Consider the following 26,627-nt stretch of genomic DNA (forward strand, 5'->3'; position numbering starts at 1 on the left):
TGGATACTTAGTAAATATGTGGTCAAATGAAAATTTAACTAATAATTTAAATCTTATTTCAAATCTTAACCTTGTTAGGGGAGTTGACAAATGGTGAAATCAGAATAAATATGTCTTCTTCAATTGCTTTTAGTTCCTATTCTCCCTACACTAATTAGACTCTTCAGACCTAAACTGTGGCACTGGGACTATATATGTGAGAACCATATTATCCAAAATATAGAACAAGGGATAAATAGTAAAGGTAAAATAAAACTGTTTCAATAAGTATGCTATGCCTACCCAAACACCAACCTTCTAACATCTGAAGTATGGGAAGAGTATTAGGTTTGGAATCAAAGATGCTGGGATCAAATTCATGCCATGCTATATACTCTCTGCATGACCTTGGGCAAATGCAGAGCTTCTTTGATCCTTAGATTCTTCACCTACCAGAATGAGAAGATAAGACTAGATGGTCCTAAGATTGCTTCTAGTTTTATTTGTGATCCTGTCATTCCTGGCTCTATCACTATATGAAGTTTGGATCCATACATAAAGGAAATATTTTGTGATGAGATACTGGAATAATAATAGATTATATTATATCATTTAATTATTAAAATATAGTATACATAATATTTATTGATATATAATAACTATTATATGAAAAATATTTATATTAATTATAATGTTGGTAATATTTTACTCATATAGTATCTATATTTTTCAAGGTGCTCATATATTTCATCTTATTTTATTTTATTTATGTATAAATTCACTAACAAATATTTATTAAATGACAAATGTTTGTCTAGTATTGTGATGACACACTTTGACATGATAAGAGAAGAAAGAGAGGAAAAAGAAACAAATTCAGAAAAGATTGAAATCAAAAGGAGCTCAACATAGAAAGGAATAGGAAGGAAAGAATGAGACATGGAAACAGTCTCATTTCAAGAAAGTTGACCAGCCAAGCATCCAGAGCTTCTTTCTAGGTACAAAGTCTGTGATGAATCTGTTGTTTGCTGTATCTTCCTACTTTCTTTATCTTTCCCCATTTTATCCTTCCCTCAATTCCCTTATTCTTGCTGGCATTCTTTCACATTGCACTTAATGATCTGGAGACAAGTTTAGCAAATGGCATTGGTGTGAGTGGTTCCCTTCAGTTAGACTTGCCCATGAAGACAAGACTCCAGTTAGTTTTATGAGAAAAGACTTCTCCCCTTTCCATAAGAGCAATAAACATGTCACTAAGAAGAAATCTTGAGATAACAAAAGATCCTTACTTAGCATAGGCCCAGATACATACACTTTTTTTAAAAGTATATTTTTCTAAGTGTATTTCAGCATTCAATTTCCTTTATAATTTTATGTATTTTATACATTTAAAAACACTATTTCGAGAAAGGGTCTATCAGCCTCATTAGAGTGCCAAATAAATTTATCTCTATCTCTTTTTCTGTCTCTCTGTTAGAGATAAATGTGAATGGGTATTAGAGTTGTATGTATAGCCATGTAAATTTTTCATATAGATGCAGAATAAATAAATGTATATGGATGAGTGAATAGATATATAAACACGTACACACAATATTAAAGATATTCAGGTAAGTAAGTAGAAGTCTCCAAGTATGTTTTTTAGGTGAGGAGCTTGTATATGGGAACATATATCTATGATATCCAAAATAGCTAGATAGTCTGACAGTTTAGGACCTTCACAGTCTGACTCAAACAGCCTTTGCAGTCTTATTTTAGTCTCTTTCTCTCTATTCATTTGACTGCCCAACTCACACGGATTTCTAGATGTTCCTCAATTTTATTCTGCATTCTCCCATATACAAGCATTTTGAGTATATTTGGAAAGGCATCAATCAATAAGCATTTATTAAATTCATAGTATGTTCTAAGAACTGTGTTGGATACAAATATAAAAATGCCTTCTAGGAGCTTACATTCTATCAGGGAGATAACACTCACAGATGCTGCCTTTCCAACAGGTTGTCTCCACCTAGATTTCTCATAGCTCCAAATTTGTCAAGTCCTAAACTGAACTCATTATCTTACTATTCTATTTTTTTCTCCCTCTGATTTTACTACTTTTGTTTCTATCTTTACCACTAATTCAATAATCCCCATTTGTAATTTTGGGCTTATTTTTGATACTTCATTGCCTCTCATGCTTATATCTCATCACAAGGTTGCTGTGAGGACCACATAGGATAACAAATGTAGTGTTTTATAAACTTTAAAACATAAAGGCTAGGTATTAGTGAGTTATCAAGTGTATTCTTTCCTTTTTTTTCTATATCTATTTCTGTCTCTTCCATCTGCCACCACCCAAATACATGTCCTTAGTCCTACACATCCCGTCACTGCAGAACTACATAGTTTTTATCTTCACTCTCCTATTTCTCTCCCAGATGGTATTTATCTATTCTTTGTAGCAGTGACAAAATGATTCTTTTCACAAATGGATATGGTCATTTTACTCATCTATTTAAAACACTCCCTACTACTTGAGTAAAGTGAAAAATTTTATGCTTGGCATTCAATCCTTTGACCTTCATTTTCTACACACACACACACACACGACACACACTTACCATCCTTTCATTTATCTTCTCTTATTTTTTTTCTCCTTCCAACATTCTATATTTTAGGTAATATGGGAGATTCATTAAAAAAGTTTGATAGGGATAATATTAGCAAAATATATATCCTTTGGCATTTTTACTATTTCTGTTTTTCTCACTTCCCCAGAAGCCCATACATAGTTTGATAAAATCAGGAAAAAGTGGAGGGCTGAGATGCTCTATTCTCAGCTTCAATTCAGTGATCCACATTTAACTTACCTGTAAAACAGGTTTCATAAAACTGATTTTGGCCAATGAAGCCTTCATTTCCTTATGCATGTTGGCCCTAAAACATTTATTAGTGATCATTTTTCCCATGCTTCTCCCCCCAAAAAGCTGTTTTCTTTTTTTCAGAATTTCTTTTGCAATTTTCCTTCTAAATTGGAAAGAGACATTTCAATGACTACAAGTTGAAAGAAAGGGGAGTTCAGATCATAGCACTAGGAAGACAATATGAAGTGCTTTGGATGGCAATGATGTATCTGATTGAGAAAATCCGTTTAACCTAAGAAAAGAGTGGTGCAAATGATGGGATTCCAAGGAGAAAAAAAAAAGGGCAGGGGGAAGGTGTATCCTGGGACAAAAGGGATCTTAGAAAGATTTCAGAAATTTACATTTTTAGATATTGTCATTGAGATAAAAAGTCAATTTTCTTCCTTCTGATTAAATGAATGTTAGCTAGTAGTAAAAACTTGGGAATCCCTTAAAATTTTTGAGTCTCAGTTTTTCTCAACATTAAAGTGGAAATAATAGTTACTGCATCTTCCTTGTGAAAGTGATATTATAAAGAGAATTAATGTCATACCACCCAAACTGGGTTTTTAAAGTAGAGATATGTAAATGCTTGCTTTCTTCTGAGATATATGAGTAGGCTTTATTGATAATTTATAAGAAAATATCTTTCCTTCCAGAATCAAAGCATCAGCACTTCATTATATTGCCTTGTAGAACTACCTTCACATGGCCCAAAGCAACCAGACAAGGGTGAATGAATTCATCCTCTTAGGGCTATCTGATGACTTGAAGACTGAGATTTACCTCTTTGTCCTTTTCCTGATCATGTACTTGGTGACTATGATGGGAAACTTCCTTATCATCTATCTGATCAGGTTGGACAGCCGACTCCACACCCCCATGTACTTCTTCCTCAGTATCCTCTCCATTGTAGATATCTGCTACATGAATAGCACTGTCCCACAAATGCTTATTCATTTTCTGTCTTCAAGGAAGTCCATCCCATTCTATAGCTGTGTATTTCAGCTCTTTATCTCCCTGGCACTGGGTGGGACTGAGTTCTTTCTCCTGGGAGCAATGGCGTATGACCGCTATGTGGCAGTGTGCTTTCCTCTACACTACACTGTCATCATGCATGGAGGGCTGTGCATGGCTCTGGCTATTGCCTGTTTGGCTGCTGGTTTCCTAAACTCACTCATGGAGACAATCATTACTTTTCGACTTCCCCTGTGCAAGGATGTCATCAATCACTTTACTTGTGAGACACTAGCAGTGCTGCGTTTGGCCTGTGTGGACATTTCTTTCAACAAGATAATGGTGACCTTCTCAGGCTCTGTGGTCATCATGTTACCCTGTTCCTTGGTCCTGTTTTCCTATGCCCAGATTGTTAGAGCCATTCTCCGCATCCGTTCTACTCAGGGACGTCGCAAAGCCTTTGGGACCTGCACTTCCCATCTCACTGTGGTCTCCCTTTGTTTTGGGGCCACCATTTTTACCTACATGCGGCCCCGGGCTACTTCCTCAGCAGAACATGAAAAGATGATTGCTTTATTTTATACTACCGTGGCCCCTATGTTGAATCCTATGATCTACAGCCTGAGGAACAAGGAAGTGATGGGTGCTCTGAGAAGAGCCCTGGGAAGAGTCTCTGAAGAAACATGAAAATTCCAAAATTTTCCCATTGCCCTCTCCACCAGTCACAAGAAAGTGAAGATCAGGAAATATGTAAAAGGACAGTATTTTCTATCGTAGGACTGTACCTGTTGTGGCCAATGTCTCCCAAAGTTTATTCTTCATTTTAGAAGGAAGGAGAGTCAATGTATGGGGGTTGTTGTGGCAGTCTTTGACTATAGAAAATTGATATGGGGTAGAAAGTGGGGGTGAATTTCATGTGCCCTGCAGGCACATCTATCCCTAGGAGATAGTTCAAAATAGCTTATTTTGTGGGCCTTTTCAAAAAGCTGCCTCTCCCCTGTAGATGCCACCTGTTTCTCTCAATTTTTGATACTTACATAATTTATATTTTCTTTCCCCATTTGATTTACCATTTAACTTTTTGCATCTTCATGTCTGTAATATCAGAGTTCTAAACCCAATAGAATAATAGGATGCTGTCCCCATTGTTTTTCCCTAGGGCACTGAAAGTTAAAGGGTACAAACATTTTTACTCCCTTTCCACCTTTGTTGGTGGGAGATAGTAGGGAAAGCTTTCCTCTTCATGGGTATTGTCTAATGTTTACACTAAGGCCTTTTGTAGATCCTTGGTGTTGGATTGGGTTACAAAATCAGAGAATCTTTGAATAGGAGGACCTTGAGAATCCAAATATTCCATCCCATACTATTTTGTTGTTATTAGTGTTCAGTTATTTTTTAATTGTGTCCAACTCTTCATGACTTCATTGAGGGTTTTCTTAGTAAAGACACCGAAATGACTTGCCATTTCCTTTTGCAGCTCATTTTATAGATGAAGAAACTGAGGCAAAAAAGGTTATGTGCTTTCCCCAGGATTACATAGCTAGCGGTGTCTGGGGCCAGATTTGAATACAGGAAAGTGAGTCAACCTGATTCCAGACTCATCACTCCATTCACTGTGCCATCTAGCTGCCCCTAAATACTTCCATTTCCTTCAACCTATTCTCATGTCTCATAATCTCACGGTTTTTTATCATCTGGTTTCCCTTCTCTGGGTGCTCTCTAATTATCTGTTTCTTTCCAAAATGTGGCACTTAGGTACTGAATATAAATCTCTAGATGTTGTCTGAGCTGAGCAGAAGACAGGGTAGTTTTCACCTTCCTTTGTTTTGGACATTCCTGTTCTAGTAATACAATTCAATATTTTTAAATTAAATTAAATTAAATTTTATATTTTTGTTGCCCTTCCTGGTTGTTTACTCATATTATGTATGTAGTTCACTAAAACCCAGAGGCTTTTGAAAACATTGCTTTTTAGTCATTCAATTGCCTTTCTTAACTTATGTTTGTGAAATTTTATTTTTTTTTAACTTGTATAAAAATTTATATTTATTCCCATTATGTTGTTAGAATCGGGGTAAAGTCTTAGCCTGCCAAGATCTGTTGTGATCTTGACTCTTGTCATCCAACATGGTGTTCTCCCTCCCTTTGTATCATTTACAAATTAAGTAAGCATGACATCAATAAAAATGTTAAGTAGTACAGCTCCAAGCAAAGATCTCTGCTAATTCAGTTCCTATATATGTCCATTTCATTTCTATCTCTAGGAAATAGTTCAAAATAATTTATTTTGTAGACCTTTGCTAAGAGCTATAAGTTTGCAACAAGCTGCCTCTCTTCTACAGAGCTACCTGTGCTGTTAATTTTTGATACTTTCATAACATGTATTTTCTTTCCCTATTTGATTTACCAGTCAACTTTTGCATCAGAAAATGCAAAAGTCTGTAATATCAGAGATCTAAAACCAACAGAACTAATAGGGTGGGAAGACCATTATTTTTCCTTAGGGCATTGAAATTTAGAAGGCATAAACATTAAAAAAATTTTTTTTAAGTTATAAAGCTTTATAATTTGATATAATTTCATTTTCACATACTTTTCATTCTCCTGGAAATGTTGAAACTAGTTATCCAGAATATTTTTTTTAATTAGAAACCTAGATGTAATAATTGCTTTGGGTACAAAAATTGCTATTTACCACTCTAGAAGCCAATTAGTTGGGCTAGAAACTGACCTTTCCTTACAAAACTTATTACATTTGCTTCCTTATTGAGTGAGTGTGTTGAAGAAGTGATGTCTTCTTCATTAATGAAAAGGAGTCAACACAAGCTCAGCTAAATTGTCTGTGACAAGTTTGAGCTAAACTCTTCAAAAGACTATAGCTCACACCCCTCTCTAACTTCTCCTGTTGATCCTCCTGCTATGCCCTAAAGATCACCATATCTGAAGTTTCAGAGACCAAGATCTTTGATTGTACATTCCTTTGCCTCTTCATATCCCTATTTCCATAATCCTTATATGCTCTTGTTAAATTTAAAACTGTGGGCTTTTTGAGTCAGCAAAAACAAAAACAAATCCAAGGTAAAGGCTTAGGACTTATATATTACTAGCTTTTGTGATATTTTTATGAAATTATGTCCTCTAACTCTAACTTCCTAACTTCAAATACTTACCACAACAGATGACTCTCAAATGGACACATCCAAACATAATCTCTTTCCTAAACCCTGTTATTGACATATGATAATGCTGATGCTGATGATGGCAAACAATTTAAAGTTTGCTAAGTACTGTACGTAGTTCTCATTTGGAGTCTGCTACATGATTCCTAGATACCTCAACATCTCAAAGTCAAAATGATAAAAATGAAACTCATCATCTCCTACCCACACCAAAATTCCATATTGCTTATGTGCAAAATTCCTATTAAAAATACCACAACTCTATTTATTAGTTAAGTTATTAATGTGGAAATCATCCTTGACTCTTCTCTCTCCTTTACCTCCTTCTGTACCTCCCCTGCCCATCTCATATACAATCAGGGGAGAATTCTTCTCAGTTCTCCTTCCACAATATCTTGCTCACTCATTCCAGGCTCTCTATGCACAGGGTCATTACCCTACTATAACGGGGTTCTTATCTCTCATCAGGACTATTGTAATAGCCTATGTTTTTTTTTTTTTTAATTCTTCATCTCTCCCTTCTCTAATCAATTCTCCATGTAGCTAATAAAATAATTGCCTTGTGTTTGAACATACTAATCAAAATTTTTGAGTACGCAAAAATTTTCAGCAACTCCTCTTTTGCCTCTTAGATAAAATACAAATTACTCCAACTGGCATTTAAAGTCTTCCATGGTCTAACCTCAACTCAGCTTTCTAGCTTTATTTCATATATCCATATATTATACATAACTAAGTCTGTATATATATATATATATGTGTGTGTGTGTGTGTGTGTGTGTGTGTGTGTGTGTATATATGTGTGTGTATATCTCTCTATATATTTATATATATGTATATAAAGAGAGAGAGATGTGTATGTATATTCATCCATCCATCCAAATATATATCTAAAAACTAGCTGTTTGCTATTCCATCTTTTATCTTTGCGCAATTGATTAAGTTATTTAGAATTGGCATTAAAATTTTAATTTCTGGCTTTAATATCTATGTTTTTATTCAGGACTCAGATGAAGTACTAAATATCCCATTAAGTTTCCTTTCATCTCCTTAATAAGTGCTCTCTCCTTTTTTTTCAAGTTACCTTGTTTTAATACCCCACAGGAATAATGTGAGGCTCAAGGGAAGAGAGGTTTTTTTTTTTTTTTTTTTTTTTAATTTTTGTCTTTGGATGTTCAGTGCCTCACAAGTATACACAATTTTGCCTCACTTCAATCTAATTCACACACTAATCAAGGAGTCACCAATTATATCATTTCAAAACTGGCACTAAGAGCAATAGACTCATATAATACTATTCAAATTATACACAAATACCCACTGTATGTTGTGTACTTTCTGAAACTGTGAGGAGTTGCAATAATTGATTATTCAGGTTTTACCCTCATGAAGGTTAGAATCTGATAGAACAGAAGTGATAGTATATTAATAACTATAATACTAATATAGAATATAAGGGCATAAGAAAGATATGAACTGATAGAAAGCAATATACATAAATAATTTATGATGGACATCAATGATAAATCATATAGGGAATCAGTATTCAATTAATCATGTGTTACTTATTGATGACATAATTTCCATTCCAAGTCTTTTTCTCTATCATGCTACAGACAAATAACCTTCCCATTCTCTGGGAGGATAAAAGAAGCAACATTGAGCAAGGGAGAGAAGTCTTTACTCTAGGTCAGAATTGGCAGCAATTGAGACAGCAGATCTCCTCCCAGAGAGCGATCGGCAGTTTCTGGAGACAATGAAAGAGTATGGCTAATAAGAAGACTGTTAAAGAACTTTAAAACCAGCAGGAATCATTGGATTTCTTAACACAAGATGAGACTAATGGACAATGGACTTATGGACATTTATAAATTCTCAATTTATGATTATTTAAATATGTAAATAACAAATAGTTACATACTTCTAGCATATATTATGTTACTATGTGTTTATGTAATCTATGTAATTATGTGTAATGCCTCCCATATTGATGGATTTATGTTTCAAGATCATGACCACCCTATGTTCTAAATAAAAAGAAAGGGGGAGATGTTAGGTTCTTACTAATTGCTAATGAGATAATGAGATATTAGGTTCTTACTAGGTGCTAAGTTGGTACTTAACAATTCTCTAGTTCCGGCCTTTAAAGGGAGTTTTACCCTTTTGAACTTCTGGGGAGGAGCTTAATGTTTAAAAGGAACAAGTTCATTGGTAGAAGTAATCTTCCCACAAGCCCTTGCATTATCCCACGCCCATTTGTTGGCTCAGGGAAAGGGAATGTTTGCATATGCAATACCTAATTACAAGTATAAATCTGCTTTACTTCCCTTTCCCCCAGTACAGTAGATAATACATAATAAATGTTAAATAAATTAGTAATGATAAACATTACTTATTTTAAACAAACAAAGATTTGGAGCTAGATGATATTTCATAAGCTATTTAGTCAATTCCTCTTATTTTATAACAGAGGACATTATAATCTGAGAAATTGAGGGTCTTATCATTTAAGTGAGTCTCATAAATACAATTTGAACTCAGATTCTCTCTCCAGTTCATTTTCATTGTACCCCATTGTTTCCTATGATAATTGAAATTATTAAAAATGATTTAAATGATAAAAGCTGTCACTCCTGCAACATTTGTTTAAAGAATCACAATTACTTTTAGCTTCCAGACCTTAAATTAGATTTTCATTGCTAAATGTTATTCCATGGCAGCAAGCAATTGCCATGAAACAGTCATCTTGTCTGTACTGACCAAATGTACTCTCTCATAAGAAAACATCCCCTCCATTTGGGCTCTTAGACATTTTCTCAATAAGAATCAAGGAGAATTAAATAACTTTGTCAACTGTTTTTCATACTGTTTTCATTCTGTTATGGCAAGATCTTTCTCATAAGAACACATCTTCAATTGAAGAGAAATCAGTTTCATTACGAACTAGATTTTTGCCACACAACTATGCTATGAAATAAGCAAGACAGCTTAGAATAAAAGAGTTACCACTAGGAGGCAATAGAAAGTTAAAATTTATGGTCAATTTTGAGTCCATTGCTGTTTCCAATATATTATAATCCAAGGAGGGATGTTACAGGGAAGTAAATTTTGCATAGTATAATGAAATATTTCTAAGAACCAGAACTTTCAACACTGGACTGGATTGATTAAGCTTTCCATCACAAGACATATTCAAACATGTTAGCCACAGAATTTAGCATCAAGGGAAACCGAGGGAAGGTTCTGAAGTTCAATGGCACATTGCAACAAGATGTATAGATCTCATTATAATTGAATTTGCTAATGTTGAAAAACTTGAACTTCATGCCCTCGTCCCCAACTACACATGGCACCAGAGAGCCTAGTGCCTAGTGCCTAGGGAAGCATAAGGAAGATGGAATTATTTAGCAGCCAGGGAGATGGAAGACCCATTATACTTCCCATAGTAAGGTCACACCTGAACTACAATGTTCAGTTCTGGTGATTCCATCATAAGAAGAGCAATGAGAAACTAATACATATATCAGGTTGTATCTAGAGAGCAGTGCTAAGGGGAAATTGAAAAGATGGGTAAATATTATGTAGGTAGATTTCATTCTATGTCTATATGTCATATATATATATATACACACACACTAAAGAATCTATTTTTTATCTAATAAAGAAATTATATCTCAATTCTCAAGTGATGCCAAAAAAGTAGAATTTAGGGAAGAAGAAAAAACATTAGACCTGGAATTAGAATGGACCTAAATTCCAAATCAACCTCAGCTACTTTCTAGCAGTTTGCCTCAGTTTTTTTTTTTTTTTTTCATATATAAAACGAGGGTAATAATAGTACTAACTTCCTAGGGTTGCTATGAAGATCCAAAGAGTTAACAACTATTAAGGGATTAGCAAACCTTAAAGTACTAAATAATAAATGCTAACATCTACATAATGCTTTAAGATTTCCAAAGCCCATTAGAGATATTATCTCATTTGTTTCTCAAAGCAACCCTAAGAGGTTAGTATTATTAACATGTTCATTTTACAGATGGGGAAACTGAAGCAAATAGAGATTAAGCTAAAACAATATCTGAGAATGGGATTTGGAATTTTGAACCACAGTTTAAATTACAGAAATGATGGATTCTTGGCAAAGGGTGGAATACCTCTAATAGGCTAGTAAAAATTCTTGAGAGGCAATAAGGCAGTAAAATAAACAAAAAACTTCCTAGATGAAGTCCATAAGTATTGTGGATAATATCAGGTATATCAAACACTTACCAGGTAACTCTGAGGGAAGGTTCTGTGGCTCAGAAATAGAATTATAATTATGTAGGAAGACTTTGTTATGTTGTCATGCCTTTGGCAGTCTGGTGAAGATTAAGGGTCCATAATCTTCACTCTTTCTCAGAATCATAGTTGTAAGTGCCTAAAAGAAAATACGTAGGATTATAAAGGATACCAATTATATAGAAATATAGTTATGAAAAGATTTATAAAAAATAACCCCCCCCACATCTAGAACTCCTAATTTGGAAGCTTTCAGAACCTCACATTACACAAGGAATCCTAAGTGCCTTAGGCTCACTTGGTCATAGAATTAGACTTTAAAGTTCAACTAGTCTAATACTTTGATTTTCCAGCTGAGAAAACTCAAGCCAAAATATGCAGAGTAACTTTTCCAAGGTAAAATAGGCAATGACAGAGTCAGGATTTGAACCCAAGTCTGCTGACCACATATAGCAAATTTCCCCCTATAACATGGCACCCAGGCTCACAGAGCTGGTAAATATCATAAGGTGCAGTTTGAATGAAGATTTTCCTGACTCTGAGTCTAGAACCCTAATCACCATGCCATGTTGTTTGTACTCTAGACTGATGAATAGACAATTTTGCTTTGGGCATAATCCCAATTTTTCATTACTTGTCAGTTCATATTATTTCCCATCATCTTATGGGGTCTTGAAATCCACTACAATCCATTAAACTCATTAAAATGAACGAACAAACAAAATCTTCCTGCCTTATGTCTCAGGTGTTCAGAATCAAGACTTTCCATAGTAAAAGACCGGATGATTGAATGCACTGTGCTCAATTGCCATCATCCTCTAAAATCTCTGAAAAATCCTCTGAAAAAATTAACAGCAGAGGGCAGCGTAAGCAAACTGATCAACTGCTTTTATGGAGGAGAAAGCCTGGAGAAGCGGAGGGGGGAGCCAGCGGTAGAAAAGGGGGCTAGAGATGGAAATGGAGTCAGAGTGCGGCAGTCAGTGCGCTCCTTGGATGAAGCAGACAGGAAGGAAATGATAAGGAAACTGCTCGGTTCTGCTAAGTCCACTGCACTACACTAAACCCTAGGACTAAAAGACATAAAGTTACTGTGTCCCTCCCCCACTTAAGAAAGTTTATATTATAGTCAGTCAACAGCCTTACATCCCTACAGGTTCCAAAGGCACTGTGCTGAGTAGGAATTTGGAGACAGAGATAGACACACAGAGACAGAGACAGAGAAAGAGGGAAAGAAGGAGGGAGAGGGGGAAGGGGGAAGGAAGGGGAGGGAGGGAGAAAGAGAGAAAGGGAAGGGGAGAGTGATAGAGATGGAGACAGACAGAGACAGAGAGATAGACAGAGACACACAAATACACAGAGACAGAGACAAAGAGAGAAAGAAAAAGGAAAAGAAAAAAGAAAAAAGAGAAAGAAAAAACAAAGTCCCTGATCTCAAAGAGATTACTATTCACTAGAGTAGAGGTGATGAACAGAAAATATAACCATGCATCATAGGTTTCCAGATGAAAGGATCTTAGTGGCCATCTAATCCAATCCTCTCATTGAAATGAAACCTTTAAGAGTGTAACTTGCTCAGTCACATAGGTTATGGTGGCTGTTGTCCTTTGAGCTTGAAGAGGAACAAATACATCACTATTCCTGGGTCAAAGTACGTCTGACTGTGGCTGATCAGACCAATACAAGCTCAAGCTGGGTAGGCTTTACCACAGATCAGGTGCAAATAATCCTGGTGACCATGTGGGAGGGAGATGTCTCTAAATTTGTATATCTCACTTTTTTTTTTTTTTGAGCTATTTTATTCTGCTTTGCTCACAGAACAAAGCAAATTCTTTAATGGGGGATTTGAACTCTGGTACTTTGATTCCAAATTCATGGTTCTTTCTACTCCACAGTTGTTGTCCATAAATAGATAAATGCAAAGAAACTTGAATAAGGAGAAAACATTAACATATTGGAAAATCAAATTATAAAGTATTCACTAGAGAAACCTTCCTAAGGGTAGAGATGCCATTTTAAATTTATAGTTGAAAGGAACTAACTCAGTGTGTGGATAAACTTTATTTTAAACATGAGGAAACTGAGGCCTTGAGATGGTAAGCAACTTACCCAAGAGCATCAGGATAGTAAGAAGCAGAACCAGCAATCAAATCCAGTGTTTTGATCATCCAACGATGGTGCCATTTCCACAGCATTATTCTGTGCTATCTCCTCCTATATCTAGAATCGAAGACAGCTATATCTCTCTTTAATCAACATAACAGAATATTGGCATTTCAGGCACTCAGAGAATTCAAATGTGAATTGACTATGACCCAGTACTTGCCAAAAGTCTGTAGCTACTTGAAAGAGACAGAGTAAAACACATATTAACTCTGCATTCCTCTAGGTTTCTAAGCTCTAATCTATCCCTGTATTAAGTTAGCTATGTACCTCTGCTGTATTATCTTAGCTCCCCACAGAAATGCTTATCCCAAGTTAAGATTTAAATCTATGCCCTCAGCTTTGAAGGTTGATTTAAGAAACATATATTTGACTAACATTCCTGGATTTTTTTTTCAAAACCACAATTGAAGATACTGTTTGATGTTATCTAATATAAAGGTCTCTTATATAAAGGTCCACATGATGCATTCCTCTTAGAATTCCATGCCAGGGGGGAAAATAGTTTCTCTTCAATTGAACTTTTATGCTTCATTTTATTTATTTTTTTCAATGAACAAAATTACTCACTCTCTCCTTCCTAAACCCTCCCCATTTGCAAAAGAAAGAAAACCCATGTAACAAATATTTTATGTCTAATTTTTAAAAATCAGATAGTGCAAACTACATAAGCCATTCTATTTCCTTTTTTTTGTCCATTTTCCAATAATCTTGATAATTCTTTTGTCTTTTAAGCTTTTGGCTTTTTCCTTTGGTTAAAAAGCAATAAAACCATATCCATGAACTTGACTAGGTTGTACCTGAAAATGCTTGAGAATTAGATTTACTTTGATTGCATTGCATCATGATTGTTAAGTGCTAAGGAATCAGGGATTTTCTAAAAACAGTCCATCATTTACAAGTAAATGAACTGGAAGAACACTTTAATACCATATGATATGACAGTGATTAGAATATAGAACCTGGAGTCTGGAACACCTGAGTTCAAATCTGGCTTCAGATATTTAGTATCTGTGTGACCCTGGGCAAGTCACTTAACTCTATTTGCCTTAGTTTCCTCATCTGTGAAATGAGCTGGAGAAGGAAATATAAAACTACTCTAATATCTTTCCAAGAAAACCCCAAGAGAGGATATGAAGACTTAGACATTACTGAAAACAACTAAACAATATTAAAAAGGTAATTTTGAAGCTAAGGTGAACCCAAACTAATATTGATTAAATATCTACCATATGTAATATGCCAAAAAGGGGGTATTCTACTATGAAAAATTTTATAGTCTCTGGCTTCGAAGAGTTCTAGTGATAATAGTGTTGATAAAATTTGCCTATTGGCTTACAGGTAAGTAAGTTATGATTCTATATGTCTCTTGCCCTCCAGTCAATGTTTGGGATAAATGAGGAAATTTTAAATGGTGACAAAAGAAGCATGGTACTCTTGTTAGTTTTTGCAATGTAAACTGGCAGAAATGATGTAGATTGTCCTTTGAAGTCATATCAAGCAAGTCTAATCCTTCTTCCATATAACAGCTTTTCATATTGGCTAAGATCTAGGAAAAACTAAGTATGATCTGACTTCAAACAAACAAACAAAACAATTTTCTCTGGAGTTTGTGAAGAAGGAAGAAAAAAGTTGGACTTTTCTCTTAGCCCATCTAACTGAAAAAACAAAGAGAGAAAAGGAAGTGTTTATTTGAACAGAAGCAGACCTAATTTTTTCATATTAGAAATAATGTTAGAGAGGACTTCACCATATGAATATTAAAGAGATTACTTGTATTATGTACTTGTAAATAGCCTGCCCGTATATAATTTTTGCTTTCCATTATAAAGTATTTATGATGCACTCATAAAGATCAGCCTAAATGTTGCTAACAAGACAATTTACTATGAGAAGTACAAGAATATGGGAGAATCATTGCCAAAGCCATAAGTAGCAGAGAACATTCCAAACAGTGTTTGCCTATAATGGCACTGAACAAAGAGCTAGTGATGCTAAGAAGCTGGGGGCAGGGTGGTGCGCTTTGTTGGGAGACCAGTGATTTAGTGTAGCTTTAGAAATATAAGGTAGACAGTCAGTTCCACCTTGCCCCTTCCAATCTTGCTAAATAAAAACATGGATGTAATTTCTGGCCCATAACAGTATAGCTTTACTACTAGCCATCAAAAATTTAAGATCATAGACTCAGAATTGGAATGTTCAAGATCCCTTTTATATATAAGGGAACTTTTAGGCCCAAAGGGATTAAGTGACTCATCCAAATTCATACACCTATTTAGCACTGGATTTTGCCTTTGAACTCAGGTCCTCTGATCCCCAAATCATTTTTTTTCTATTATGCCATATTTCCTAGGTGGCAGTAGCTGAAAAGAATTTATCACCCCAATCTACATAGGGCAAATAGGATTGAAAGATTTACCACTAAGAGAGAAATAAAAAACACGTTACATATATCTATATACATATGTATGTATACATACATACATATGTATATATATATATATATATATATATATAATGTATTTGCATATTGTCTCTCCTATTAGATCATAAGTTTCTTGTGGGCAGGAACTGTCTTTTGCCTATTTTTATATCCCCAGCACTTAGCACAATGCTTGGCACTAAATAATCAATTGATAAAAAATTATTGATTGATGAAATTGAATTATTAAAAACTACTCTTTGGTTGTGACCATTCTACTAGTTAGGAATTCATTCAATTATATTGTTGTTTGATTCATATATCCTCATCTTCTCTCTAGAAATAGTATAAAGTAGTGTTGCAAAAGCTTAACCCAAACGGACAAGTCTTTCCATCCTGGAATAGCTCTAATCATTAAGAAGCTTTTCTTTACTTTAATCTGAAACCTGTCATTCTCCAACGTCCATACAATTAGTTCAATTCAATTGGTGTTTAATAGGTACATATGATATGTACTAGGAACTGGAGAGATAAGAAAAAAGAAAAGTCTCTAGCTTTAAGGAGCAAAAATTTTTTGAGTTCAAATCCTGCTCTTCCAGACGTAGGAGAATAAATCATTTTCCAGGTTACAGTTCTTCAGATTCCCAAAGATAGTCAATCACGTGGCAACTAGGTAGTCTCTTCTCCAGGTAAAATGCTTTTTTTTTTTTTTTTTCTACTGATATTAACATGGCATGATCTCCAGGCTGTTCCCTATCCTTGGAACCTTTCTTTGATTGAGATTATTTATGTCCTTCCTATAATGTGACACACAGATTTGAACACAATATTCCAGAGGTAGTCTTAGCGGATACTATTACTCCTTTGTTTCAAAGAGGGCCAACATCACGGATGATTGTATGTGAATTAGATTTAAGTGAGGCAAAGTCGACACACTCTCATATTTGACACTTATGTTCTCCTTACTGGGACAGTTATAAACGTCTGGACACTTATATTCCCTCTATTCCAAATGAATACTCCTTAGGCTGATTATAACAGAAGAGATAAGGTCTTATTTGGTCTTTTATAGCAATACTCACAAGGGCATGACTTTATAATTATTTTGCTATTCTGTTGGAAAGGAAAACCCAACCAAAAAAAAATGAATTGGTACTTTTAGAATAAAGGAATTGAGCCTAATCAGGAATAGATTCCCAAATCACATTTAGAACAGGTCCCAGAATTCTACAATGACATCCCAAAGTTCCATCTTCATTTTCACCTACCTCCTCAAGAAATGGAGATTATCATTTACTATGCTTGTGCAGCAAATTAGTTTACCTTAAATTTATAAAGTAAAATCCAGTCTCTCTTCTTGAAACATATTTCAAAATCATGACTGCCAGGGATACAGAAATGTAAAAGACACCATTTTCGGTTTAAAGTCTAAAAATTTAATTGGAGAAATTAAACATAGACAAAAAGACCTCAAAACACATGATATCATCCTAAAGTACTAAAGGCATGTGGACAATAATATTGCAGTTCAAGGGGAGGAAGTTTAAGGGAAATAGTGGGGAAGGCTTGCTAATTGATGTGAGAAAAGCTGACCTTGAAGGATATAAAGGAATTAGACAAGCAGAGAGGAGGTGGGAAAATATCCTAAGCAGAAGGCAGGAATGTATACAATAAACATACTATTTTGACTGGAGTTGAGTTATTTGTCTTATTGAGAAGCATTGTGAGATAAAAACTGAAAGAGAGGTTGGTCCAGATTATGGAGGGTTTGAATGCTTGACTAAGGGAGGTTAGATTTTATTCTGTAGGTAATGGGGAACTGTTCAGTCTTAACATAAAGCACTGTTTCTGAAAGATTTCTCTGCCAATTGTGTGTGGGATTGTTTGGAAAAGAGAGAAAAGAGGTGTAAAATAAAAATGGATTTAATTTGGCTTGGTTTAACAGCAATAGAAAATAAGGCATAGGCAAGGTCAAGTGACAATACAATGGAAGAATGTGTAGAACTTAGTGATTTGACATAGGAAATGAGAGAGAAGAGACCAAGGATGGCTGATTTTTGTGGCTAGGGAAGGAACTAGAAATAGTTGGGCCAACTTCATTTCACAAATGATAAAATGCAGTCCTAAGCAATAGAAACAGCTCTGCTGGAATTGCAAGGTTTTTTATTTTATTTATTTTATTTATTTATTTATTTTTTTGAGAACATCGCTCAGTTCCCACCTGCAGGAAAGACTTCTGAATCCTACCACTTTTTTTTTTTTTTTTTTTTTTTAGCACTTTCTTTCTCTTAAAATCATCACTTTGTCTATGCTTTGTCCTCACTTATCTGTGACCAGTACACCACGTCCCTTTTTATCAGTTTGGAACAGTTTAGTAATTATTTCATCTTTGTATTCTCAGTGGCTCATAGAATACCTTCCTCATAATAGGTATTATTCATATAAAGAAGCTCAGAGAGGGAGTTGATACCTATTTTAATTTTATAACCTCCTCCATCTCATTTGGTATTCTAGATCAGTCTCAGGTTGACATACTTGTGAAAATTTTCTTATCTTATTATGGAATTTCCACACAAGTCAATTCCATAGTACCTTCCACTCTGATTTTTCATGTTCCTAATCTATGACTGTTTTTTCTCATTCCTTACTAACAATGCACATAACGTTTCCCTTTCTTTACTCTTCACCACCATTTTCAATAGGCTTTATAGCTAAGAAGCACAAGAATCTGTTAGTTAACCTCTGTCCATCTAATCATTGAGATACTAATACTAAGGCCAAGCTTTCTAGTTCACCCTTTTCATTATGTACAGTATGCTTCTTGAATATTTACACATTCTGGCTAGATTTTACAATCCCTTCTTTCCCCATCTTAGAGCTTGTATTGGATGACCTGGGTGCTCTCAGTGATGCCTTCATGGAATTTTAACAATGCTTTTGTTGATGTGTATTTTACATTTTTTTGTACCATCGTTTTCTAGGAAGGTATAGTTAAAAACAAAACAAAAATTTATGGCTATCTGGAAGTTGGTCTGACAAGTATGCTTCAATGGGAATCTATGCTTCCTCTATAATTTCCTCACTGCTTTATATACCTAAAACCATTCTCCCCAGTACCACCCCTTAAAAACACAAGGACAACTCATGACAGCAAAGGGAGCCACTCATAAGAGAGTACTTTATGGGCAGCTAGGTGAGCAATATAGATAGAGTGCCATACTTAAGAGTCTGGAAGACCTGAATTCAAATCTGAACTCAATACTACCTGTATGACTCTGGACAAGTCAACCCTATTTGCCTCAGTTTCCTCATCTGTAAAATGAGCTGGAGAAGGAAATATAAAACTACTCCAGTACCTTTGTCAAGAACATGTGAGTTGGACATGGCCAAAAACAACTGAATGATGACCGAAATACCTCATGACACAAGTAGATAATATAATGGGAAGAGTATTAGACCAGGAAAACATGAGTTTGAAACCTGCCTTGAACTTACTAACTACAAAACTTTTAAAAACTCATCTTTTCCCCCATATAATATAGATAACACCTATAGTAGATATCTCGTGGTGCTATAAACCTCAAATGAGCTAATATAAATAAAATTTTATTATTATTATTATTAGCTCAAATGAGGTAATATAAATAAAATATTATTATTATTATTATTATTATTATTATTATTATTATTATTATTATTATCTCTGAGGATATCACCATAACAGCTAGCATTTATAAAGTATTTTTGGGAAGCTAGCTGGGACAATGGATAGAGCACCCAGCTTTTTAAACTGTGGGTCATGACCCATATAGAGTTTTATCTTTTCCATATGGAGTTTTTTAACTAAATGTGGGGTTGTGAAGTTATGATTTATCATCAGTAAATGTTTGCATCGCATACCTATTTTATATATCTATATACCTGGGGTCATGGAAAAATTTCTCAGGTGAAAAGGGGTTATTGAGTAGAAAAAGTTCAAGAAGTCCTGTTCTAGAACTCTATTTCTCATCCTCACAACAAATAAAGCTATCTAGAATAAGGTCATCAATTTAGAATTGAGAGGTATCTTAGATCTAATGCAAATTTATCAACAAACATTTATTAAATTACAAATATGTTCTATTCACTGTGCTTGGCACTGTCCTTGAAAGGCAATAGTAATAAAGTTCTTGTTCTCCAGGAGATATATACATGCATACATATATACATATATCTAAACATATACACACACTATATATGTATATATCTAAACATATACACACATATACATACATATATACACACATATACAAATACATATTCAGGAAATATGTACATATATTGTCATATGCAAAATACTTACAAGGTAATTGGAGAGGTGACAGTAGCAGGATCAGAAAAAGCTTCATTTAAGAGATGATGTTTGAGCTGAGCTTTCAAGGAAACTAGGAATTCTAAGAGATAGAGACCAGGAAGGATTTAATTGCAGACATAGAATAGTCAATGCAAAAGCATGGACATGAGAGATTGATGATCATGTTTGAGAAATGTTAAGTACAGGTTGCCTGGAATATAAAGTATATAATGGGGAACAATGTAGAACAAGCCTGAAAAATCAGGTTGGGGCCAAGTACGTAGTGCTCCACAAATGATTGTTGCATAAATGAATTAATATACCAACAAATAAATAAGTGGTAAGTGCAGACCTAGCAATTCCTGATTTTTATTGAATTTCTTGCTACCACTTGGTTTTTGTCTATCCTGGGGAATCTAATCAATTGATGTTATTTTGTCTAGTTTTGATGTGAGATCGTGGCTCACAAAGGAGATTCCAGACAAACTTGAAAACCAGTCTCAAAAATCAACTTTTAAAGATAAATCTAGTTGGATAGGAGTAAGGCAGCTCTGGGCCAAAAAGGTGGTAATGACAGAGGAAGAGAGCCATTTGATAACTTTCCATTTTAAGAAAGTAGGTCCCAAAGGAGAACTAGAGATCATTATTAATCACAAAATAGAAAATTTTGATTACATCAAATTAAAAAGCGTTTGTACAAACAAAACTAATGCAAACAAGATTAGAAGGAAAGAAACAAATTGGGAAAACATTTTTACAGTTAAAGGTTCTGATAAAGCCCTCATCTCCAAAATATATAGACAATTAACTCTAATTTATAAGAAATCAAGCCATTCTCCAATTGATAAATGGTCAAAGGATATGAACAGACAATTTTCAGGTGATGAAATTGAAACTATTTCCTCTCATATGAAAGTGTTCCAAATCACTATTGATCAGAGAAATACAAATTAAGACAATTCTGAGATACACACCTGTCAGATTGGCTAAGATGACAGGAACAAATAATGATGAATGTTGGAGGGGATTGTTGGTGGAGTTGTGAAAGAATCCAACCATTCTGGAGAGCAATCTGGAATTATGCCCCAAAAGTTATCAAAATGTGCATATCCTTTGACCCAGCAGTGCTACTACTGGGCTTATATCCCAAGGATACTAAAGAAGGGAAAAGGACCTATATGTGCCAAAATGTTTGTGGCAGCCCTTTTTGTAGTGGCTAGAAACTGGAAGATGAATGGATGTCCATCAAATTGGAGAATGGTTGGGTAAATTATGGTATATGAAGGTTATGGAATATTATTGCTCTGTAAAAATGACCAACAGGAGGAATACAGAGAGATTTGGAGAGACTTACATCAACTGATGCTAAGTGAAACGAGCAGAACCAGAAGATCACTGTACACTTCAACAATGATACTGTATGAGGATGTATTCTGATGGAAGTGGATATCGTCAACATAGAGAAGAGCTAATCCAATTCCAATTGATCAATGATGGACAGAATCAGCTACATCCAGAAAAGGAACACTGGGAAATGAGTATAAACTGTTAGCATTTTTTGTTTTTCTCCCCAGGTTATTTTTACCTTCAGAATCCAATTCTTCCTTTGCAACAATAACAAAATTCGGTTCTGCACATATATATTGTACCTAGGATATACTATAAGATAAGTAATGTATGGGAAAGTCTGCCATCTAGGGGAGGGGGTGGAGGGAAGGAGGGGAAAATTCGGAACAGAAGGGAGTACAAGGAATAATGTTGTAAAAAATTACCTATGCATATGTACTATCAAAAAAAGTTATAAAATTAATAAAAAAAAAGAAAGTAGGTCCCAGTATATCTAACTTTCAGTGCCTAATGGCACTGGAAAGTAAGGGACCACTGTCTGTACTTGGGGGGATGTCCTCTGAGGGTCTAGAAGCACATTCAGAGAATCTAAATATCCCTATACCCCCTTAAGAGCATCAGAAAACCTAGGAGGAGGAGTAAAATGTAATCTACTTAACCCTGAGGCAGTAGGGGACAGAGTATTCTATTATAAATAAGAGAAATTTTGTTAAGTACTTTTACAAATATCTCTTGTGTTATCCTAATAACATCCCTAATGATCTCCATTTTATAGATAAAAGAAATTGATTCACATAGAGGTTCTAACTTTCCTAGGCACACCTCTATTAGTTTTTCAGGTTAAATTTGAACTTAGGTCTTCCTGACTCCAGTCCTGTCGTCTGACTGATTTTTTCTCTTCTGTTTCTCATATATAGTCTAAGGGTTTCATCTGCCATAGTTAGAAGCCCACTCTATGTTCAAATTCCCTACTGGAAAACTTAAGTTCATTTTCTGAAATCCAGGATTTTCTTGGACTACACACCCACAAAAGAACTCCATACTAGGGCAGCTATGCACACACACACACACACACACACACACACACTGAATGTTATGCAATAAATGGAAGGGCCCTTACCCCATTTCCGGGCTTCTGTCTGATGTACTGCTGGTTAATTGCCTCTTTACAACCTTCCAGTTAACAGGCCAAGGAAACATTTCTGAATTTATTCAGACTTCCAGGGAAGCCTGGCCTTGGACCCTTCCCCCTACCAAGCTTTGACTTCCAGCATTATGAGTCACTCTTCAAAGCAGCAGGGATCAGAGATCAATCCTCTACCCTCAATCACCAGGGGGAAAAACACAATCTGCAATACCTACACCAAGCAAGAAACCATCTGCCTTGCCCTTCTCCCACTCCCTAAATATAACATGCATTAAATCCTTATCTGTCCCTTCCTGAGACCTTTTTCTGCTTAGCTCCTGCAAATTTCATAGGCTGAAAAAATTCTTTGGTTTAATCTTTATCAAGGAAGGTATTATGAAGATTGCCAATTCCACAATACCTTTTGAAATGAAATGGTCAGGAATACTAGGTCAAAAAACTGGAAATGCACAAAATGTCCTACACCTTGTCAAGTAGGCCATGCATGGGCCAGTGATTCCATTTTTTTTTTTTTCATATTCATTCTATTGGTCTTTTAAGTCCTTAATTTCTCTAAGTGTCATGCCATGAAGTGGGAAAACTAGTTTGCACAGTGACTTTTTGCCCTTAATACCAAGGGCCTACCTGCTTTTCCAAAACTGTGAGAACATTGTTGCAGGATAATAAAAGGACTGAACCTCCCTGGCCTTAGGGGTTGGAAACTTGAGTGATGGTAGAAATTGTCAGTTGTACAAAAGGTATAATTTGCTATTACAAATGGCTACTGTGCTAGAGGATTATGTATTACTAGTTTGACCATTTGTAAGATTTTTAGAAAGAACCCTCTGAACTAAAGATTTGAGAATCACATTTTCCATAAATTAGAAAAATTTAAAAGAGTCGATAAGACTGCTGAATCCAGGCTACTGGAGGAAAGGCAACATGAGTGATTTCCTAAGGGCTAAATCAGGCTTGACTAAGCTATGAATCTTTACAGAAAGTAAGTATACAAATAGACAAAGAGAAATATATGGATTTAATAGATTTAGAAACACTTAATTATTAAAGCTGTCTAAAAGTGTAATGTGTTGCTTCTGTACCCCCTCATTGGAGGTATTCATAAATCTAGGGCTGGATGAAATTTCAGAGACAATCAATTCTAAGTTACTTATTATATAGATGAGGAAACTGAGTCCCAAAGAGGTTATGTGGCTTACCCAAAGTTATATAGGTAATAAGTATTAGAGATGGAACTTAAACCTTGGTTCTCAGACCCCAAAGTCAAGATACTTTACTTTGTTCCAACCAAAAGGGAATCCTTTTCAGTTATAGGCTGGGCTTGGTCATTGCTGATATCACTTCCAATTCTATAATTCTAAATAGATTTCTGAGAAACCTGGGATAAATTTCCAAAACTAGTGCACTTCAGTTATTCAGTGCACTGTCATGGATCCCAAACATGGAAATGGCTTAGCAATAGGAAATGAAGAATAGGGAAAATCCAGAACATTTCTAAGTAAATATGAAGTTATGGAGTCACATGTTAATTAGGAGGGAAAAGTAATATTCTTTTAACCTCCTTAAAAGAATCTTTATTTCTTAAAAAGATTCAGATTCTGGTCTAAATATAAAACATGGTTTGTAGATAGAATGTGATATTTCAAGTCATGGTTACAAAATCATAGAATTCTAGCTTTAGGGCTAGAAGGGATCTTAGGGACCAACTATTTTAACCTCTACCTTTATAATTAGGGAGCTGAAGCCTAAAGGTAAACTGAGTCAGCCAAGGTCACATGGATACTAACTAACTAAAATTTAAACCAGAACTCTCTGGCTCCTAAGAACACTTTTATTTTATTATTTTTAAAATTAATTTTATAATTATAACATTTTTTGACAGTATATATGCATAGGTAATTTTTTATAACATTATCCCTTGTACTCCTTCTGTTCCGAATTTTTCCCCTCCTTCACTCCACCCCCTCCCCTAGAGGGCAGGCATTCCCTAAGAACACTTTTCACAGTAACTTACTTTCCCATAGTACTATTAATAAGGATGCTGAAAAGAATGCTGGAAAAAAATTTACAGAGGTGACATATCATAGTGGATAGAAAATTAGCCTTGAAACCAAGATCAAGGTTCAGTTCCTGTCTCTGATGTATTTATTGGCTGTTTCACTTGGGTTAGTTACTTAAATTTTCAGAGCCCCTAGGCAACTGAGATAATAAATTGCAGAGAAGGTGCCAATCTACAGTAGTACAGGGAATTCCCATCCTAGGTGTTTCCTATGTCAATAAAATCAGATCCCGTGCCCATCCCTATCCTGAAACAATGCCATTTATCCTACTTGGCTCTGGTCACCATCCCTAATGAAGGTCATAACAGAGGCTACAGTATGTCCAAAGAAGGGCAAAGAAACTGCTGGAGGGGATGGAGTCCTGTCTTCAAGACAGGTTAAGAAGATTGGAACTCTTCATTTGTCAAGTCCAAGCTACAAAGGACCATAAAATCATAGAGAAATAGAGGTTGAAGAGACCTTCTACATTGTTCAGTCTACATTTTATTGTTATCATGTCCTGTACCTGCTGATGAGCCTCTGTTCTTTAAAACCAGAGTTAGGAGTAAATTGGGCTAATGGAATTCATGCAGGTAGCTGAGAGAGGTGTCTGGGAATTGAACTTTGTTTATTTTTATTCTTCCCATACTGGGACACATTTGCTCTTTGGAGGAATATAAACCATGACCCTTGGCATTCAAGAACTGACCCCTCCTCATTCCTTCTCTCATCTGACCCCGTACATACAACACAACAAAGGCAAAATGGGAGGAACTCCTACATTGCAATTCTAGGGAATTTCCATTACCTCTCCCCTAGAGGGAAATGGAATTCTGCTTGCAATCATCCAAGCTCTCAATATTCTAATCACCAGGAATGGCCACTCTGAGAGGGAGGCAACCTGGTAGGTAGAAATAGTAGCATGGAATCTAGAGTCAGAGGGTCTGGGTTTATATCCTGCATCTTTTGCTTATTACCTATGTGACCAAGTCAGTAAACTTTCCCAGGCCTCTGTTTTGATAACTGAAAAATGAGGGGTTTGAGCTTTATGACCTTTGAGTTCTTTTCCAGTTTTCTTCATCTATGATGAAGAATAAGTTTTATTCCCCCTGACTTTCCTAAGTAACATGATTAAATGCAGCTTCCTCCTAGCCTTCTGAAGAAATACTTATACAATCAGACTTCCATTCCACTCATTTAGTTCCCCCAGGTCCTGGTGCAGGTATTTCCAATGAATCCTCCTATGTGATACATGATGTTTACTTTCTCCTACCTCTTCTGTTTACATTCCCTGCAGTATCTCATTCTTCCTACTAAATCAAAACGTTTCCTTTATCTTTGAGGAAACTGAGGCCCAAAGACATTAAATAACTGGTTTGAGGTTACACAAAACTGGAGGCAGATTCTCTTTATGTCCAGATGGATACATTAGAGAAATTAGGTGATTAGGTGAATACAGAACGTGTTTGCTAAAATCTCAAACAGAAATCTGTGCATCCTATCAAATAGCCTACTTTAATAAATGGTATTTACTATCATCCAAAGTGTTTAAGAAGCTGGATGACTACTTGTGAAGACATTTTATTTCCTGTTATTCCACCCTCCAAACAGATGATTAGAAATCATACTTGAGAGGAGCTGTCACTCAACTCTAGACACATTGGGGACATATGTCTTCATATTCATTGGGCCATGTTTAACTCAGCAGCTTATAACTATACAATAACCTTTTCACTACGCTCACCCTTTTTACCACCACTTGCTCAAATTAACACTGCAATTGTCTCTGGAAAGGACAAGTCAATGGATTGCACTACTGTTCCTCTCATCATCACTTATTTCATAGCTACTATGTGTTATCCATCCCACCCCATGAAAATGTAAGCTCCATGAGAGTAGGG

The 26,627-nt window shown here is 35.4% G+C and overlaps 1 protein-coding gene and 1 long non-coding RNA gene across 2 annotated transcripts in view; one reads left to right on the forward strand and one right to left on the reverse strand.

Annotated features, from left to right (window-relative positions):
• LOC141545200 (uncharacterized) overlaps nucleotides 1–22,961 on the reverse strand; it is a 32,272-nt gene extending 9,311 nt beyond the window's left edge. Inside the window, exons 1-2 of the long non-coding RNA XR_012482924.1 lie at nucleotides 22,664–22,961; nucleotides 11,273–11,420 (exon numbers count right to left, since the gene is read on the reverse strand). This is a non-coding gene — a long non-coding RNA (uncharacterized LOC141545200). The remainder of the gene's footprint in view (nucleotides 1–11,272; nucleotides 11,421–22,663) is intronic.
• On the forward strand, nucleotides 3,576–4,511 carry LOC141545199 (olfactory receptor-like protein OLF3). Its single transcript, XM_074272224.1, has one exon. The coding sequence runs from the start codon at nucleotides 3,576–3,578 to the stop codon at nucleotides 4,509–4,511; it is 936 nt and encodes a 311-aa protein (XP_074128325.1).
• Nucleotides 22,962–26,627: the final 3,666 nt, after the last annotated feature.

Source organism: Sminthopsis crassicaudata, chromosome 5 (genome assembly GCF_048593235.1).
Source record: "Sminthopsis crassicaudata isolate SCR6 chromosome 5, ASM4859323v1, whole genome shotgun sequence".
NCBI classification, from domain to species: Eukaryota; Metazoa; Chordata; class Mammalia; order Dasyuromorphia; family Dasyuridae; genus Sminthopsis; species Sminthopsis crassicaudata.